Source organism: Agelaius phoeniceus, chromosome 2 (genome assembly GCF_051311805.1).
Source record: "Agelaius phoeniceus isolate bAgePho1 chromosome 2, bAgePho1.hap1, whole genome shotgun sequence".
Lineage (NCBI taxonomy): Eukaryota > Metazoa > Chordata > Aves > Passeriformes > Icteridae > Agelaius > Agelaius phoeniceus.
The window spans coordinates 75,885,335-75,905,191 of NC_135266.1; the positions used below are offsets into that span (position 1 = coordinate 75,885,335).

The 19,857-nt window shown below is 38.2% G+C and overlaps 1 protein-coding gene across 9 annotated transcripts in view; it reads right to left on the bottom strand.

The window, feature by feature from the left end:
- Positions 1 to 19,857, bottom strand: part of GRIA4 (glutamate ionotropic receptor AMPA type subunit 4) — a 215,964-nt gene that overhangs the window by 50,445 nt on the left and 145,662 nt on the right. For 8 of the 9 annotated variants that reach the window (XR_008536163.2, XM_077173949.1, XM_054654005.2 and 5 more), the window contains 3 exons: positions 18,590 to 18,694; positions 13,475 to 13,585; positions 5,832 to 6,038 (listed from right to left, as the gene is read on the bottom strand). Coding sequence is in view for 8 of the 9 variants with exons in the window: in XM_077173949.1 (XP_077030064.1) it covers positions 5,832 to 6,038; positions 13,475 to 13,585; positions 18,590 to 18,694 (423 nt within the window). In the remaining variant the exon portion in view is untranslated. Of the gene's footprint in view, positions 1 to 5,831; positions 6,039 to 9,146; positions 12,179 to 13,474; positions 13,586 to 18,589; positions 18,695 to 19,857 lie in introns of those variants that run through there. The other variant, XM_054654051.2, reaches the window with a different exon arrangement.

Here is a 19,857-nt window from a genome sequence, read left to right on the forward strand (position 1 = left end):
TTGAATTAGGTTTTAAACAGCAAAAAATGGCAAGTATACAGGAAATAGCTGTGCAAAATCATGACCTAAAAGGAAAATGTGCGCTGAATCCATTCCCACTAGTGTCAGGAATATTTTTAAAATGTATTTCTAACATGTTTTTTGGATGACGATGCCAATCTTGAATGAATCATTATTGATGGAGGTGATTATGGCTGCTAACAATGATGTCTGTATGCACCATAAAATATTGGAGCTAAACTAATGCATTGCTCTTCTCTTAGGGATGCTACACTTCTCTTTAGGGATGCTTACACAATAAGGTTTGTTCCTTGCTTAGCCTTGCCTTTTACACTAAAGCTGTCACTGCAGCAGTGCTTCAGATGGGAATTGTGTGGGGACCTGGGTCAAAGGATGCACCTTGAGAGGGGAACAGATGCAAGAGCTGCTGAAACCTGTGTCCTGTTCATCACCGTGGTGCTGTGTCTAGGTACAGCCACAGAGCAGAGCCTGTGCTCTGTGACCAGTGTGGACTTCTACACAGCTTATGGGCTCAGGAGAGTAACTGCATTTTGTGAACACTTTGTGGTTTCAATGAGGTTAAAACACGCTGAAAAATAAGGATGTGCTCAAATAGTTTAATCCAGTGTTATGTAAATAGCTCGTGTGCCAAAGAAAATATTGAAAAGGAGCTTATTTGTCATGTTACAACTTTGGAACAGGTAAACGCATTTAAATTAATTTGTGGTTTTTATTTTATGTGCTAATTCATATCAAGCCATAGATGTTTTATTGAATTTAATTTTCAACCAATATTGGGTGGTTAAAAATTAAACCGATTTTGACAGCTTTGCAATTGTAAATAATTCAAAAGAATTGATTCATTCAATGGCCCAAAAATGCACATTTGTATTAAGATGGCTGTATATTAATCATCAGATTATATCTGTCATTCTGAAATAGCTGTGATGTAAACACTTCTCAAAATTTTATATAAAGATATTACATTTTAAGCAATGCATCTGAAATCATAATTTTGCAAAGGTATCAGAAATTATCTCTGGTGCTAATGTCTCAGGTAAACATCATGATAACACTGCTAATTCTCTGAATTTTAATTTACATTTTGTTAGACAAGGCATCTTAAAAAATTGGCTTCTTAATCCCTTGTGATTATCTAAATCAGGCTGAAACAGATGTTTTATGGAAACAGCTATTCTATGAGAAGGGTAACATGTCTAAAATATAAAAATATGGATATCAATATAAATATTTTAACTAGCCTGAAAATTAGAAAGTAAACTTAGTTTCTGTAGTCTAAAGACAGTAGGATTGTTTCAGCTACTGGCTTTTCTGCATATTTTTTTTCATCTTACTCATAAGTAGCTTTTCTCCAGAAGAATTGTTTCCTTCTTTAGAGTCAACATCTTTTGTATTTCTAAATTTTAATTATTGAGAATGCCTAATCTGGAGTCCTTTGATTAAGCAAAAGACTCATGGCAACTGTAATCTCTTCCTGACAATCCTCTCTGTGTTTGTCATATAGTGGTATCCTCATTAACACAGTGTAAATGACAGACCTAGTCACTGGTCTTCAAAGGTGTTGGCTAACAGGGTTTTTTTGTGTCTGCAGATTTCTACTGGGGTTAAAAAAGGGTTTTTTCTACTTTTTTTTTTTTTTTTGTGTCTGCAGGTTTCTACTGGGGTTAAAACACAGATGCCTGGGGGTTGTTAGTTTTCACAGTGTGAGCTGGAAAAGTGACTTCCCCAAGTTAGTGTGAATTGAGGAGGTTTTGAATACCTACTTAGTACATTGCATATTATATGTGAAATACTGGAGAGGATTTATCGTATGAAATTTAAATGCTCAAATAGGGTATGCAGGACTTGAACATGATCAGAACTGCTGCCTAGAGTACTTGAAGGAGTTAAAGAGGAGAAATAGGAACTTAACCCATTTTTTTTACAATAGTGATCTAGTATCAGATAATTCATAACTTAGATAAATCAATTTTATGCCAAGAAATCTAAAAGGAAAATATATAGCTAGGTCATAATTAAATGCCAAAAAATTGGAGAAACTACAGCCCCCCAGACTGATCATATTATTATTTTTGTATGACTATTGTGTGCCATGTAAAGCCTACATAAACTCTTCATTGCAAAAGCTAAATAATGAAAATAGCTGTGCATGATAATTATGTGCTTTGCCCAGTTAACATACACCATATAATTAGGGATTTAAATGATTAACAATATAACTATGGTGCAAAAACAATTAATGGTTTTGTTGCCATTGAAATCTGTTTTGACAAAGACTAATGATACTTCACAGTTAAATAACTGCTCTGTAACAGCATTTCAATCAAGGCTCCACGATTACCAAGTACAGATGCATTCTGGATCCTTCCAATATTATAGAAAGAGACAAGATTGATTCTGATGGAGAGAGACATTTTCTTTTCCAGAATATATAATTATTATAAAGTTGTGAATAAAATTTATGCTTGGTACAAGTATTGTTAAGGTAGTAACGCTATCTGAGAAAAAATCATGCAAAAACAGATTTTAATCTCAGAAGCTCATGGCTTCTGAGATTTCAAACAGAAATGAGTTGTGACCTTTTGTGTTAAGCAGTGAAAGAAAAGCATTCTGTGTCAGGAGAATGAATATTTAATTGGAGCTGACTGCTAGTGAATTTGGAAACACCTGTTACATGTGCTTAATGGCATTTCATCCCCAGCCAGCATTTCTTCTGTGAGCTAGATATCAAGGCAAATAGAATCCCCATGGACCACTCTATGCATGTGGATTCATCGGGGACAAATGACCAAAATTTCCTCGTAGTTTTTAATAATGTGCTAAAATCAAAACAGGAAAAGAAGCAACCCTCCCCACTGTGACATTCTGTACCATCTTAGCAAAACTGTACCCCACAGCATTTTATATGATATTTCCTCTGGGACATGATGGAAAAATCAGCCATGGGGTTCAGGAAATGACTACCCTGCTCTGTGCAGCACCTGAGTGTCCAGGTACCAGAACAACCTCTGGTGCATACAGGTCTTAAAGGAACATGGGATAAAATTTTCACATGTCCATTCTCAGTAGTAAGAATAGGGCCAAGGGGCTTTGGGGTATGATGGTAAGAGCAAGAGAGCAGAGGAATCTTTTGTGTTGTACAGAAAGAGTCCAATCTCACTGGCCAGAGTAAATCTGTCTGTTAATCCATTAACACGGTTGGGAATTAAAAGCTGTAAAATGTTTCCCAAACAGATCATCTCGTCAACTTGCTAATTCAGTTGCAAATTCCCTCCCAGTCCTGGCTGCAAATAAAAAGCCTTGCTTGAAATACAGCCAACTACTCAGACTATTTGTGTTTATGATTAGGGGATCTATCAGAGAAGATGAACGTACTCTTCTTCTAGCAGAGCTTTGCAGCAAAGTCTCTGCCTGACTGATTTTTCTGTTTTCTCCTAGGCCTGGGGACCTGATGCTCTGTAAATTGTCTGGCAAGGACTCAAGGAATTTGCAGGGAGGAGGCTCTTGATGGATTCCCTGTGGAAATCCTTAGCAGAAAATTTTGTAAGTAGCAGAAAGAACAATTTCCTTTAAAGCTACACCTGTAGAAGTACATTAAGCATGCCTGGTGTAGCGCTTGGCCTTAAGGCCCAGCGGCCCTGGACAGGCCGCGTTGCTGCCATCAAAGTCACCCCACCTCATAACCTCAACCATGGCCTCGTTCGAGCTGCTTGTAGGGAAAGGTGTCTGCTCTATCCCAGGGTCCAGCTGGGCTCAGGAATTGTTTTGGACAGTAATTATGGGCCCAAAATGTACTGGAGACCGTTCTTGAAATTTAGCAGATTAATCAGGTGAATTCTGAAGCACAGCGACATTCCCTGGTGCCACTGATACACCAGGATTGATACAGCCTCAGGGAGCCTTATGACAGTGGAGCAAATGTCCTGGGCAGCAGCTGACTTCAGTAAAAAAGCAGCTCCAAGAGCTTTGCTGCAGCTCATTCCCAGGGCCTAGTCCCAGAATTGCAAAGACTGCAGACATCCTAAACAGATAGCTGGAAAAAGCCTCCTCCCCACTATTTTCCATTACAAAAAATGAAGTGTTGGTCTTGTATTCTGGGCTGGCCTTCTTCATGTGGGTAATTTGCAACAGGTTCCTCATGCCTGTGAACTTGACTGCTTTCAGCTCTGTTAAAAGCTGTAGGTATTGGCACATCCTTGTGAGCTTCCTTACAACACTTTTTATTTCAGTCTAGTTCTAGGCAATTTAGGATTGATGAGGTATTTTTTTTAAAGATAAAACAAGGAAAAGAATACCCCATACAAACAGAAAATGAAAGTGTGATGTCAAGTTTCCTCTATAATTTTCAACTAGATGATAGGCCACTGAAACAGTACTTATGAACAAAAGAGATTTCTCATAAATAGTAACATTTCTTGGATAATGGAAAAAAACATTCTAGTATGAAACAGTGCTTGGCCATTGATGTCCATGGGTTTGCTCTTGCAATTAAAAGCAAGAAAAGGAATAACCTCCATACTTGATAAAATAATTCTGAAAAATCTTTATCTTTTACTATCTTAAGAATTGAGCTACTTTCAAGACACTGAAGTAGATATACATGCTTGATGACATTCAGTGTTTCTATTCCTTAAAGAGAAAATTGAAGTTGGCTCCTTCACGAACTTCAAAGAACGTGGAGAATTTTGGGAACCTGATATAACCTTTCCATTCCAATGGGGAAGGGAGATCACTGAAATTCTGGGGCAACATTTCCAACACTCCTACAGCACAGAGACTGTTTCATTCTGCAGAGTCCCTTGAACTGATGCTAATGGAGAATTTATCAGCTATGCTAAACTAGCAGCAGGGAACTGATATGGAGCTGCTACAAAAGCCACGAGGCCTTTGCAATGTATGGCCTGAACTGCCAATGGAATTGTGAAAATGGGGATGGATCAACTGGTATGCAGGAATTTTTTATGAGGAGGTTGAGGCATGTTATGAATTCATGGAAATATTGACATCTGAGTAGTTTGAGGATTTTTTTTATTATTCCAACACTGAAATTAAAAATTTCTCTAAGAATTCTGAACTGTTCTCAGTGCAGATACTAGCAACTGTAGTCATCAGCAAGCTCAGCTCTGAGTTTTGCTACTTTTGGTAACACCAGATACTGAAAATATTTATTTAGGTCTGTTGGAGATATTTTATTTTAAATATTGGAACTTTATGTGTCAACAGAATTGCTAACTATTATGGTATTCTGAAGAATCCTTCTCCAGAGCACTCTATACCATAATGTTCTCAGTTGTTAAACTTACCAGGTTTGATCTTAAATTTTATAATTGATGGTCATCTTAAAAGTCTGTCTTCATTTTGAATTGCCTAATTATGTACTTGTCTGTAGTGGTATATTACCTATGTTTAATATATATGATGGTGGATTTTTCATTTCTCAAACTAGACCAAGAATCCTCTCTTTTTAAAAAGATCTGTCCACCATTCCATGAAAATGAATTAATGAGTGATAGCCTTCCCAACCAAGTTTTACAGTGTGTCAAGAATAGATGGTGTCTAACATTAATGAATTTTTAAGGGATATACAAACTATGGATGTTCTAATGTTTCAAGGAACTAATTGAATAAATTGTAGAACTTGCATGAAATTATTAAATTTTATCTTGAAAATAAGTGAAAACTCACAGACCTGAAACAAGATTATGTTTCTTTTCTGTGACCCCAAGATTAAATAAAATGCACATATACTTCCTATTTTATGACTTATACTATGATAAATTAAATCCTGCTTCAAAAATTGGTATGCTTACCCCATAAACAAGTTCTCCCACCATCCCATTCCAGATTTTTGTCTCTGGATCCCTTGCTCCATATTTTCCATCAGGAACAATGGCAATTTTGTACTTGATACCAATATGTTTTGCAATTTCTGATGCCAGATCTACACAGTATCCTTCAAACTTGTCATTCCCTTCAAACGTATCATGGTTTTTCTTGAACATAACATATGGGGCTTCCTATAATGAAAGAAGTAGAACTGTAAAGGAGAAGTGAACCGAATATAGTCTGAAAAAAACCAAACATGTCATGAGCTGACTGAACAACACACAATTTATAAAAAGTTCATGGACAGTATTAGCAGGTTTAAATTAAAATGTATGAACAGAAATCCTTCTGGCAAGATAATACTTTTCACACTGATTTGGATTATACATTTCACAAGAATTATCAACCTTACTTTGTTTTAAATGACAGACCTTAGTGCAGTACATGCTAAATTTAAAGTATGAATAGAGCTTGGGCCTATACAGTGGAAAGGGCTGTGAGATCATGAAGGTACAATGTAGACTTCTGACTTCAGTCAGTAAGCATATCCTCTAACATAGCGGGGTTACTGCCTATGTAATTTCAGATGCAGTGCCTGAGTGGCTTCATTTCTTGAGGTTTAGAATGTATAGTTCCTAAGAGGCTACATACATTTTAGTGAGAACACAGAAATACATTCCCAAAGAAATATGCATCCTTCCTTTAAAATAAACAGTGCAGATTCTGCAAGGTTTTTTAGGATGAACTTCAGTGATATGCATGGACAAGAATGGTATTAAGTTGACAGTGACTTTACATGTTGTATGAAAAAGAAGTACCAAATATTTTGGGACAGTGAGTGCCATTGAGAACAAGTAAAACCTGTCTTGAAGAGTGGATCTTGCATTCCCTGTATAAACCATACTATCAAAATAGTGAACATTATGCAACTGGGATATCAAGGTGATTTTCTTTTTAGCTCTATGTGAATTCAGATTTTAGAAATTATGAAGTAAAACTATACTTTCTGATGGTATTTTAGATTACTTCACATAATTCATATTCAGAGCCAGTTCCAGATGAAATATTTGTCTAATATAAGAGGTAATTTAGGTCACCCTTTGTTTGAATTTACATCACAAAATACTGGCAACTTAAGTTTTCTCTCTGCTATCCCTAGAAAATGTTGGTCTTTCAACACTAACCTTGGTAGTATTCTGCCCCATTCCCATCTTTCCTACAGATATAATTAGCACAAGAATAAAAATAAATTTAAATATGTAGTGCAGCAATGCCTGCTTCTCTGAGACTACAAGAACATCATCTGTAAGCAACAACAATTTTGTAACTCTATTAGGTGTCTAACAAGGGAGGATAGGTGGTATTATGTGAGTGCAGGGCAATGAGTGCCTTTGCCTGTATAGAGTTTGCATCTTCAAAGGAAAACTGCTGACTATTACCAGCAGCCTGCACTTTTCTTGTATTTCTATCCCTACTTAAATCACCTTGATCTCAACCACTGGTCTTCTAGAGGGAGAGAGGGAGAAAAGCATGGAGATCTTGACCTCTGCAGAAGTTCTTGATTTTTGGAAGTATTTTGGCCATGTGTATAAAATGTTCTTCCCCTCACAAAGACTTTTTGTTCACATGAGAGGAAGAGCCAAAATCTGTGCCTTTCCACATATGTTATTGCCACAAAAAAGTTTATTTTAAACAGAGGTGAAAAAGACTCTGTCCTGTCTGTGATTTATCCAACTGCTTGCTAGAAGGGCAACAAAGTCTGTCCACTGTCCTGCATTTGTGAACTCTCCTTACAAGCTTCAGCTACATTGCTTGCTGTACCTCAAAAGCAATTTTGCTTTCCAAAGGCCAGAGTCAGTGGTTTCCAGCTCTTCTGATTCAGTCATAAATCCCCAGCCAAAGGCATGCAACTACAGTCACACCAGGAGATAATTCTGGCAATGACTCAAAGACAGGCACAGTGTATGCCAGATCAGCTTACTCCTTCCTCCAAAACCCAGACACTGTGCTTCTGCCTGCACCTCACCACTGGCAGGGCTGCTGCAAAAAAGCATTCTAACTGTTTTTGCACAGCAAAGCCAAGTGACAGATGCCTCAAGTTTTCTGTTAAAAGTTAAGTGCACTTCAGCCCTGCTAGCCAGGAGTTCTGTGAGGGAACACTGAGAAGGGAAGTGGAATGGCCCAGTACTGTCCTTGGTAGGTACACAGAGAGGTCATGCCATGCAGTCGAGTGACCACTAAGATCTGACAGGGATCTGTTGGGTACCTGGAGGAGAAGAGAACCATTGGTTCTCTTCCTCATCCACCTCCCTTTCTTACACTGATTTCACAGATTTAGAGCAAAATAGAGCAGAGAGCATTTTTCATAATGCAATTAGCTTATAGAGTAAGGTAGCATGCCTTGCTGTGACTGCTTTCAAAGAAGCAGCAACTGAGTATGGATCTGCCAGTGTGGAATGGCACAATTAAAGATAACAGCAACACCTACTATCATTAGCTCACTATGTTGATCTTTCCCTCCTAACCTATTTTATTCTTTAATTCTTGTGCCTACTTTACCTGCCAAGTAATCAGATATCTATTTTCAAGATAGAATTTAATGGGGGAATGCGGGTGGGACTGCATGTGAGTATCTGATAGGGATTGTTAAAAAAAAAAAGAAATCAAATAGTAGCCCTTGTTTTAAATCCTGTCCATTTCAGACTTTGAGGATGTCTCAGACTGATGAGGTGTTCAGTTGTTATAATAAAAAGACACTGAAAGGCAAGTTTTGCTAACAAGTAACTTACACAGATAAACTTTCAAGGTTACACTGTGAAGTCATGAAATATCTGAATTGATCAATAGCATGTACTTATCCATGCTCTTTTCTATCTGTGGCACTGAAAAAGACCTTTTTATTTTGTATGATCCCTTGCAATAGCATTTTCAAAGTTAGTAGTAATGTTGGTGTAATCATGGTAGTCTAAAAATGCAAGAGCTGCAAGTTGTCTGTGGAGAAGTATTATCTTCTATTAAATCAGCTGAAATAGCAGAAAACATAGGCCTACTTTTTAATTGTTTCCAGTTTTAGCATCTTGTCTAATAGAAAGATTATCTCTGCCCACCATCTTTGTGCTTACTATATTTTTGGACTATGGGCTTTTAACCTACTGATATAAAACACATCTCTGACTTACTGATGAATGAGGTTTTATATTGCAATATTTGCAAGATTTCAGCTGCTGAAGAATGCTCTATGGAGTACTGAATCAAGGAAAAGTCCACATTGAAATGACCAATGACTAGCACGGAACAGATATTTGAAATGGTGCAAGCTTTACTTATATAATTCACAATTTCATAACAATACTTAACATTTGCAAATACAAGTTGATGTCTGCAACAATTACCTTTATAGATGTAAACAGATCATTCCACCACATTGCCACAAATTCATGTTTACAGTTAAATGCTCACAACTGATGATTCATACTATAAGGGAAGTTGGACAAAGTAACTAACCCAAATAACAAACAGATTTAAACTTGGTTCTCCTATTCCAAAGTGGATTTCAAAATATTCACCATTGCAAAAATAATTTGTAAAAGTGGCAAATATCTGTGCAAGGAAATTTCTAATTTTTAGAACAGGTGTGGGACACATTATCACACTTTATTCTGAAAGAAACTTCTGTAAATGTCAATGGAAGGTTTTTTTGGTGAATTTTTTTTCTTTTTCTTTTTTTTTTTTCTTCTGAATAAAGTGTCCAGGATTCGGTTTGAAGTCTTTACTATTTTCATGCAACAAACTTCATTTTTTTCTCCAGTCTACTGAAGAATTTAATTAATAAAGTTTCTAATGAAAAAATATCTTTCTATTATGCGAAAAAAGCCTATAATTAGAATTTCTGAGGTAAGACTGTATCAAGAGTATCAGTCAAAACAGTAAAGGTGATTCTCAGTCACCTAATGAAAGTTGCCTATCATCTTAGATGCCCTAAGGTGACCTGCTTGACCCCAAGGTGCTGTTCTGCAGGTGCTTTGTGCTTGCCCTTTACAGATAGGTCTGATACCCTCAGTATAAGGCATCCACCTATAGGCCACTGAATCAATTTCGAAATTTTTGTGGAATTACAATCCTGGGGCAAAACTTATCCCACATGCCTGGAAAAGTGCATACACCAGCTAAAACATCCAGAAGAAGAGGTCACATATACAGCATGAGACAGGCAAGGGTGATCCTTCCAGTGTAAGAAATGGGGGACAGGCTGTGTATCCTAGAGCATCTTGAATGTCACTGAATGCAACTGAATCAATACCCTTTGTAAAGCCATCCACATCTGAACTGAACTGAATCCTGCTGTTGAAACTTAATCTGCCAACACCAAGGATACCTCATTCAGATATTGAACTGTAAGCACAATGCAGATGCAGCTCACCATCAAGCTTTGGTTTTAAAGGAATTTTGTGATTTTTAAGTTTTGCAGTCTCAGAGTTACGTGCAGAGTTGGCTCTATCTTGAAATGTATTGGAGAGTTTGGATTAGTCTTCTGAGCCAACTTCCCTAGATTCTTCTTCAACAAGTTGGGACCATATTTCTGAACCTGCAGAATTAGAGATGATCATTCTCCCTAGCTAGACAAGTCCCTTGCTTTACCTTAGTGTTAGAGCAGGGCTGCAAAGAGCATCCCTTCTCCAGTCATGCAATACGCCTACTGTGCATTTGGAGGTTATCATCCCACCCCAAAGGGAATGCCTCTGCACAGGTAGGAAATCTGTCCTTTCCAGAGTGCAGGAGGCTGTGCATCACATGAGGGGCAGAATAGGAGCTATAAATTGCAATTGGTAAAGAACATCAGCTGCCCCCTGCTGCCTCCTCTCTCTGGGCTGCTACTGCACCACACAGATAATGGGGATAGGCTGAGAGCCTAAACCAAATTTGTAAAATAACTTCTACGTGCTCTCACTGTGTTACAAATGAAGAAAACATTTTGCCAAGTAGAAAACACTGTACTAAGTTCTTTGGGTGCTGAGCTGATTCATTATAATGCAGTTTCTATACAACAGGCATACAGCCACACTACAGCAAAGTAAGCATAGACACATAAAAGCTGAAGAAACAGAGGACAAATCAACTTGTGCTATTTGGCTTTAGGCAAAAATTAAAGCGAGCCATGCTGAAAACCTGTAAGCTTTTCCTATGCTGCCATGACATCTGTCTTTGAAGACTGAAAAGTCTGACAGCACTCCTTGCAGAAGCTTTTCAGTTTAATGTTGGAAACTATGCATGCAACCAAAATTAAATGTTTCATCTACAATGGTTCATCTTCCCTTCAACATGAAGAGGGCAATGAAGAGGTGAGAAAGTCTCTGTGGCATTTGCAACATAACAAAGAAGAGAAAAATAACAAGAGTCTGAAAGTTATTCTAGTTAAATATTTCTTTTCTTTGTGTGTGTGATCATATGCTTGCAGATGCTAAATACATTGTCCTAGCAAGCCAATATTAAGAATCATGGTTCTATTCTGTCTTCAACATCATGTGTGCAGCTCCCAGAGGAGTAAATGGGAGATGGGCATGATAAGGCAGAATTCACCATATATTCTTATTCAAACCAAATTCCAATATATTTCTCTTGCACTGTGATTTTGAAAGATGGAAAGGGGACAGTTTTTGGTCAAGAAGCTGTGCTGCTTTCAATTAATTGCATTTATCCAAAAATGACATGCTGCATTAACACAGAGCATGCTTTGGAATACTAATTCAGCTTTTTGGTTTTGCAAACAATCCCATCAGTCCCTTCAATACAGGGATTGGAAAAGTTCTTTTGAAGATAACATTTATTATGCACATCAAAATGCTTCAATGCAAACATGACAGGCAAGATAACACATTTTAAAAGCTTTCTTGTTTTCCTTTTTTTTCCTTTCTGGTGAACAGAAACCTTTTCTATTACTTTTCCTTATTATATTTGACTCGCTTCTCCTAAGCTTGGAGCTATTTATGGAAATTACAGTATTCATGTGTGAGAGCTTCAGTCAAAGGTATCGGGATTGGTTTGAGAGGAAAATTTCGACTGAAAGCTTGTAATTCACATCGTTCTCTTCTCAGCTTGGCAAAGTTGAAGGTTAACATCATCTGTTCTAGACATTTCAGATTAGTCACAGAACTTTTCTTGGTGGTTCAGTGCCTGGTCATCCAGTCAGAGGAACAGTAATCCATATGGAAAAATTAGCTCAATGTTACTAGACTGGTGGTTAATACTTGAGCCTTAGTTAGGAATGTTCGCAGCATCTTGGGACTCTTTTCTTCCTTGATCAATTTCTTAAAATAGGATTCTTCATCAGAGGCTGAAAAGAGGAGGACTGTACTGAAGTATATTTTTTTCCATCACCGAGTCTTTTTTTTTTTTTTTTTTTTTTTAGGAAAAAGATACATATATTTAAAATTCCCATGCAAAAATAAAATTAAAAGTTACACAATTTGGTTAGGAGTTACATTCTGAATTCCTGTATAGTAGTTTGGTTGTTTTGTATCCTGGAATGATAACCTTCAACGGGAGATTTGTTAAGACATAATTAATGCATAAGTGCTGATACAGACTGCTGAAAATCTGGTAATTAACTGTATTTTTAGATAGAACATTGCTTGATGCTTTCCTTTGGATTACTTTAAACTCTGTATTGAGTTAGAAAAATTATTTTTTTTAACACCTACAGAATATTCCTTCCCATTTGAGACACAGTTCATTGGGTTAACATGTCTTGTCTAAATGAGGCAGGTGAAAAGGGCAGTGAACTGAGATGTAAAATCTTAAAAGCGGTCACGTAAAGGTCACCCTTTGCCAGTTGGCTTTGATAAACATCAGCTTTAAAGGGCATGTCTGACTTCAGAGGAAAAAAAAAGTTAAATATTTTGTTTAAAATACAGATTTGTAAGAAACAATTGTTTTGAAAATCGTGAATTAAAAATGTAAATGAATCAAGCAACTCATTCTCCTTTGCCACTCTTTAAAAACACAATAATCCTGGAAAATCAAATTCCAAATCTATATTGATTTTATTAAAATGGAAATTTTACTGCAATGCTGAATGAACATTAAGAATGCATCTACTAAATTCATGTTTTCATTCACAATTAAGAATAGATAATCCAGTTTTGACTAGCTTACTGAACCATACTACTTAGAGCTTTAACTTTTACTAAAGTCAATTATTGAGTTTATAATTTACCAAGAAAAAGGGACAGTGGCATTACAGTAATCTCATTTTATACCCTCTGTTCTATTCTGTCATTTAAAGGTTTTGGGTTTTTCTTTTCTTCCACTGTTCTGTGAGTCAAGATTTACCAATTAGAGGTTGTAAGAACTCATATCTCTGAGACTTATTTTAGCAAAAAATGGAAAAGACTGAATTAAAGAAAAAGTTACCACAACTCAATTTTTAAAACCTGATTTCAAGTGAATCATTATATTAAATGCATACCAAAAAAAAAAAAATCTGTGCAGACATGACAGTCAGTATAATTAAGATTTATGGCTCTCATCCTCCCACCAACCTAGGAACTGGCAGACTAAATTAGATCATAACTAGAAATGAGATTGTGTCACACACCAGTATAAACATTAAAAAAAAGAAACACCTTACCAAAATTGTAGTGACAACTACTGTTCTATTCTCAATGGCTGCAGTGTCATTTCCAAGTGTAGGTTCATGCTGAATCAAAACTAATTTATCCATATCATTCCAGTAACCAACCTGCAAAATAAAATGTATATAATTTGCAGTAAGGTCTACATTCTGCATAACAACAAATATAAACTCCTGTAAGAACAAGAGTGATCCAAAGATAGTTTTGTCCAAAGGAAGTGCTGTCAGGTTAGATATGGGAGTATGCATCTATCACTTTGGGTGTACCCCCTTGCACCCCTGCTGCACAGAGACAGAGCTGGTGTCACCTCCACTTCGCTGCTCCTGAATGATCTGAGCTACTTACTTCAACCAGAGACACAAGGTAAACCCCATTTTCATTACCTTGAAGCCTTCCTGGGGCATAAATGAAATATAAGAATTTTTTCTACCCACAAGAATATTTTTGTTTGTTAGTGCTTCAGATCTTTTGGTTTTAGACAGAGGAATGAAAGACATCTGGATGACAGTTTTGCAATCCCATGGCTGATCTCAATTCCTTGCTCCATCATGGGCTTCCCAGGAGACCCCAGCTCTGGGATTTATACCAGGCTTGTTCCACTTAACTGCTAGCACTGACCTTTTATTACCTACATTAGAAATCCTGTTATTTGTGCTTTTTTAACACTCACAGGACCGACAGTACCAGCAGGCAGTGACTCAGCTCATGCAGGATAAGCATCCCTCCCAGAAAGGTGCTTGCTTTTCCCACTGACCGCAAAGCATGGTGAGACTGAATTCTTCCTAAATATATCTCTAGGAAGTGCCTACAGGGAGGTGGAACAAATTGGGTTTTTCTCTCCTTGGCTGCATTTAGGCTGCCATAACCCCTCCCCGCACAGCTTTAAGGTAAAACAGCTGCCCTTGCTCATTGCTGGCAATGAATTCTCTAGAGTCAGATTTGAATCAGTTATCCTTGTAATCCCATGGAAGAAAACCCCCAGTCCTATTCTTTCCCCCTTCTTGCCCATTCTCTTTTCTACAGATACATCATGGCTGTCTGTGCATCCACTGACAAGGCTGCTGGGGCTTTTTTCCTGACCCAGCACTGACAGCTCCATGTCAAATGGACAACATGGACACAAACCTGTCAGTAGCACAGTGTTCAAATCCCACTTCAAGGGGCTCCTCTGCTTGCTGAGAACTTAGTGAATTGGGAGGCTGATCATTCTGCCCAGCATGACTTAACAGACACCTGATCTAAAAGGTCATCTAAAGGTCTCATCTACCAAAGAGATGCAATTGAACCAGGCACGGCTCAGTATCTGGGAGCACCTGGGGACAAGTCAGCAGCAACTGCCCCTTGCTCACTTCCTTGATTAATTAGGAGTTCAGGAGACCAAGAGCTGGAAGAGAGGAATGCCTTGTTTATCTTACTAGAAAAGGAACAGAATTTTAATGGAAAGTGGGCTCCGGGCAGAACTTCAATGTGAAGCAACCACCCACAAACTGTATATACAAAAGTTCTGGAATATTTAGTTGAAATGTTCCTTTTCTTTTTGAGATTGCTCTCACAGCACTGGAGCCTTGATTGAGGTGTCTGCAGCTCACAGGAAGTGTCAGCAGTGCTGATATAGTGAGGAGAAAGGTTTTCTTCCTGGTAGTATGCACTTCTAACAAATATTCTTTTTCAGCCAGACAGCCAGACAGCCACAGATAAAATTGATTATTGAAAATGTGGAGTTCTTGTCAAAAAAATGTGACCGGCTCAAGGCAAAATATGTACACCAAAATCTGGCAGTTTGGTGAACTATTATGATAGTGAATGATGATTTTTCATTGTGCAATTCTTCGCTGCTATAAAGTTCAGAAGGAAAGCAGAAAATTAATGATATACTGTGCTACAGAAGTAAGTACCATATGAAAATTCAGACAGAGATAAAGGCATTATTTGAGAAATGACAGGCATCTTTTAAAGGAATTTTAGCTTTTGTGCATTGGTGTGAGCTTGTATGTATTCGGTGCTAACCTGCACTAAAGTAACTCTGAAACTGGATTACTGAATAAATATGAAAGATATGTCATGACACTTGTATAAAAGTATAGAGATACACAGTCACTCTGAGAGCACTAAATAACAGTATGCTTTCCCATAAATACCTCAGCTCCACAAGGAAAAAAAATTCTCAAAGGATAGGATTGAATTTAGCTATAATAAAAATACCTCCAATTCTATTTGGGTTGCAATTGAACTTCATAGCAGTTGCATCCACTTATACAGAGGCTGAATTTATCTTTTAGGGAAAAAATACTGCAAAAATATTTGCTTCAAAGTAAATTTGCCATAACAGTTTGGATTTGAATGAACAGGGTCCTTTCTGAAGGGCTGTGCACCTTGTAGTAACCACTGAAATAATCCTGTTGGAGCTCACAAGCCACTGAGAGCAAGAGAATATGGAAACATTTTGATAACTAATTTTCATGTTGCCAAGTTGGAATTCAGAATCCAAATCTTAGACTGTCTAATGCGTGCAATGTAATGTATATACTTTGTCTACTTTTTCTTTTCCATTTTTTTTTTTTTCATTTTATTACCTACATGAGACCAAATGACTTCCAGAGGTCCCTTATCATTCACCATGCATCCTATCTGGTGATAGGATGCATGGTGAATGACACAACTACAGAATTATTGAGCTGGGAAGGGACCTCTGAAAGTCATTTGGTCAAACCCCTTTGTTCAGCCTAAAGCCACTTGCCCAGGACTGTGTCTGGATGGTTTCTGAATGTCTCCAAGGATAAAGACTTCACAACCTCCCTGCACAACCTGTGGCAGTGCTTGGTCACTCTCAGAGTATGAAAAAGTATTTCCTAATGTTCAGAAGGAACCTCCTGTGTTTCAGTTTGTGCTCATTGGCTCTGGTCCAGTGCCTGGGCACCAGTGTAAAGCCTGTATCACTTGATCACAACCCTCCAGTCACAGGAGCCATTCCATTACCTCTCTGATCCTTGTCCTCCCACCCTTTCCCCTCACTAGCAGGTTTTGTTACTGCTCTGCAGAGAAGAACCAAGTAAGAAGTGCTGCATAAATGGAATTAATGTGAGCATAGGCTAATATTTCCTGTTTTACTAAACCATGTGGAATCTGCCTCTGTCTAGCTGTACCATTTTTTAATGGTCTCTTCACATATTTAAAGCTGTGGGCAACAAAAATCACTTTTCTAAAGATTAGATCCATGCATTACTCTGACTGGAAAGGCAGCTGGGTGACTCATAAGTCATGGTATGTTGGACATGAGAAGAAGACATTAATAGTGAAGGCCTCTTAGTTCAATCAAGTACAGTCATTTCTCACATATTATATAGGATTTGTCAGGCTGGACTACAGAACTGGTCCAATGATCACATATAAAGCACTATCTAATACATGAGAAATAAATTCTTGTGAGTAGCCAGATCTGTCAAAGCTGTTATGACTTGTTATGTCAAATACAGGTGAAGACTCAGGAGTAGCAGAGAGGCATGACTGAAAGGTAAGAAAAGCTCCTTGGGCCTCTAGCACAGCTCAAACATAGCTCCTCTGTTTGCAATCACCCTCCCCTCAAACTGCAGGCAAGAAGAGAGGAAGGAGACATCCCTGCAGTGGTGCCAGACCGACACCTCTCCCATAACAGGTGATAAAGCTTGAAACATCAACCCTTTTCAAAAGTTTGCTGACAAGTAAATTCCCTAATGAGTTACTGAAGTTGTGACCTAATTAAACACATCTATTTGCACCTTGTCTTTCCTCCAGTACAAGAGGGGATAGGGGATGGAAAGGGCATAATTAACTGTTTCCTCCAGTGTACCCCAGCCACCCATATATCCTCCTGGCTGGCAATGGTGTGGCACGGAGACTGGAAGGAAGCAGGGCTGGTATCAAGATCAGACACATTTTTTGGCACAAGACAGCAGACTTCCCAAGAGAGGAAAGACAAACTCACCTTTCCCAATTAATTCTTCAGCCATCCGTCACACTTTCAAAAGACAACTGCACCAACAGGCCTTATATGCAGGCACATGCTTTGCTTTGGTCTGCAACTCTATACTGTGATATAGTGGCAATTTTTTCATCCAAATGTGTAATCCTGCTCTGGGTCTGCAGTTTAGCACTCTGCCTTCTCAGCTCTGTGGCAGGTAACTGTCTCCAGGGAGACACAGTTCACCTGGTAGTATTTACTGCACTTGTCACCTCTGGCCAACAGCAGAGGACTATTTAACTCAATTTTGATTGCTTAGGCCCTACTCAAGCAGCCATGAGTACCCTATTCACCATCACCTTCCCCCTTTTCTTGTTCTGATGTCCTCATAAGCAAAATAGATCAAAATGACTCAAAAAAAAAAAAAAAGAAAATCCTTGAGCTTGAGTACATTTTCTGCTTTTATTTGTTTTATACTGTGATAAATCGACAAATTTCAGCATAGAAGAGAAAGGATCAACAAAATACCCAAGCTCATATTTTCAAAGTGATAGGGCTGAGTGATAATGAGCATTCAGTCATGAAGGATCTGCTTAGACATGTATTAATGTGCATTTGCTTGCAAGCAACCAAGCCAATCAAGCACACAGGATTAGATACTGCAATAAATTTCAGAAAATTCAAGTATTCAGGTCATTCTCTCTTCCTCCTCTCTCCTCTTCTGTCCTTTCACCCTTAAAAGCCCAGTGTTAGTTACAGCCTATGGTTCATGTTTGCACAAAATGTACAAGTCAACTTGCTTAAAAATGCAAGTAATTTTCAAGACAGAAATCTTGGGGTAAGATACAAGAAATATTTACTATTCAGAATTCTGACCATTTGCACCCAGCAGCCTAGCAACATGTCATCCAAGTGATATTCATTAGTATGCTTGACTGACTGACATCCCACCACTCCAAGATGCACACTTGTTTTTGTGTTCCCCAATTTGAGGCACTGAATCATAGCATCTAGTAGAAAATGCAGCTAAAAACTGCTTTCACCTGAAATATCCATGTACTCAGTGTATTATACCTTTTCCAACTGCAGAGTCCACTTTAATATAAATCTGCATAACCATTTCATCATACACAACTGATTCCTATGGTATGAGGAGAGCAATGTCAGCACATACCTTCCGAGGGCCAGTATTTTTCAGCTCAAAGACATCCATGGTGTAGTTGACCCTGCGACCGTAGTGGTCGAACTGAACATTTCCGGTCAAACCTTGTATTCGAACCTACAAATGGAAGAAAAACCATTGTGAAGATCCAGTCTTATGCTTTTTACTTCAAATGTCACAGAGCAGTACAAGTTATCCTGGCTACATCCTTAGATTACCACAAGAACCCTACTGTAGAACAGTTCAAAGAAATAAAGTTGGCTGCTTTCTTTATATTCTTTTTTCCTGTTGAACCATGCTCAAAACAGGCTTAGATATGTCAGTATCTAACTGCTAACAAAGACACAAAGTGGACCTTCCCTTCTTTCATGCTGTGCAGATCAACACCTTCCAGCTGCAGGTTCTAAAGAGAAATAAATTTTTTACTATTCTCATCACTCCTGGGTTCATATGAAAAAACCTAAAGGAAGTCTGGCCTGAGCTCACGTGTCTTTTTAGCTCCCACTCCCACTTGACAAAAACCTTAGCCCCAGCAAAGCAGTTTACTATCAGGGAAGATAATACAGGGCTGATATGGATAGGGCTTGAAAAGGGTGTTTTCAAAGCATTAGAATGAAGAAGGCCAGATGTGAAGCCTTACAATTGGCTGTGGCAGTTTCCCACCACCAGTGCCTCAGCTGAAACCAGAACACTTTTTCTTTCTTTCAGCACTTTTATTGTGTCGCTGAAGGATACCCAAGCTGTGGTCCTTGTCCCAAAGAAGTCGTGGCCATATTGCTGATGGCTTTGATTTTACCAGGATATGGCCATGAAAACCTCTGGCAGAATTTGAAGTCTCATGCTGTCTGCCTGAACACAGAAGCCTGACTTAATGTTTCTCTCAATTGTTAAAGATCTGTGCATCTGCACAGAATATGTGAAGCATACATAATGCTTTATTTCTCTCCCTAAGAGTCAGGATGTGGCTTGAAATCACTTACTCTTTCCCTCTGTCCATTTCTATCTGCTGATTTTTCTCCAGGACTGAAACCTTGGCTTCCAGGCACGGAGCTGCCAGCTCTGTCAGCAGTCACTTTTCCTCAACAGTTTCTCCTGAGTGGAGTCTCCTCATTTGCAATGATTTAAATTCTACTGCAGGATTTTTATTTTTGTTACTATCCCATTCAAAGGAAAGGCTAAATCATCTTGACAGAGATCTGGAACTTTCTAGGTATCCATATTCATCAGGAATTCAAAATCCTGAAATAACCCATAGCTCTGGGTTATTTCTTTTTAAAGAA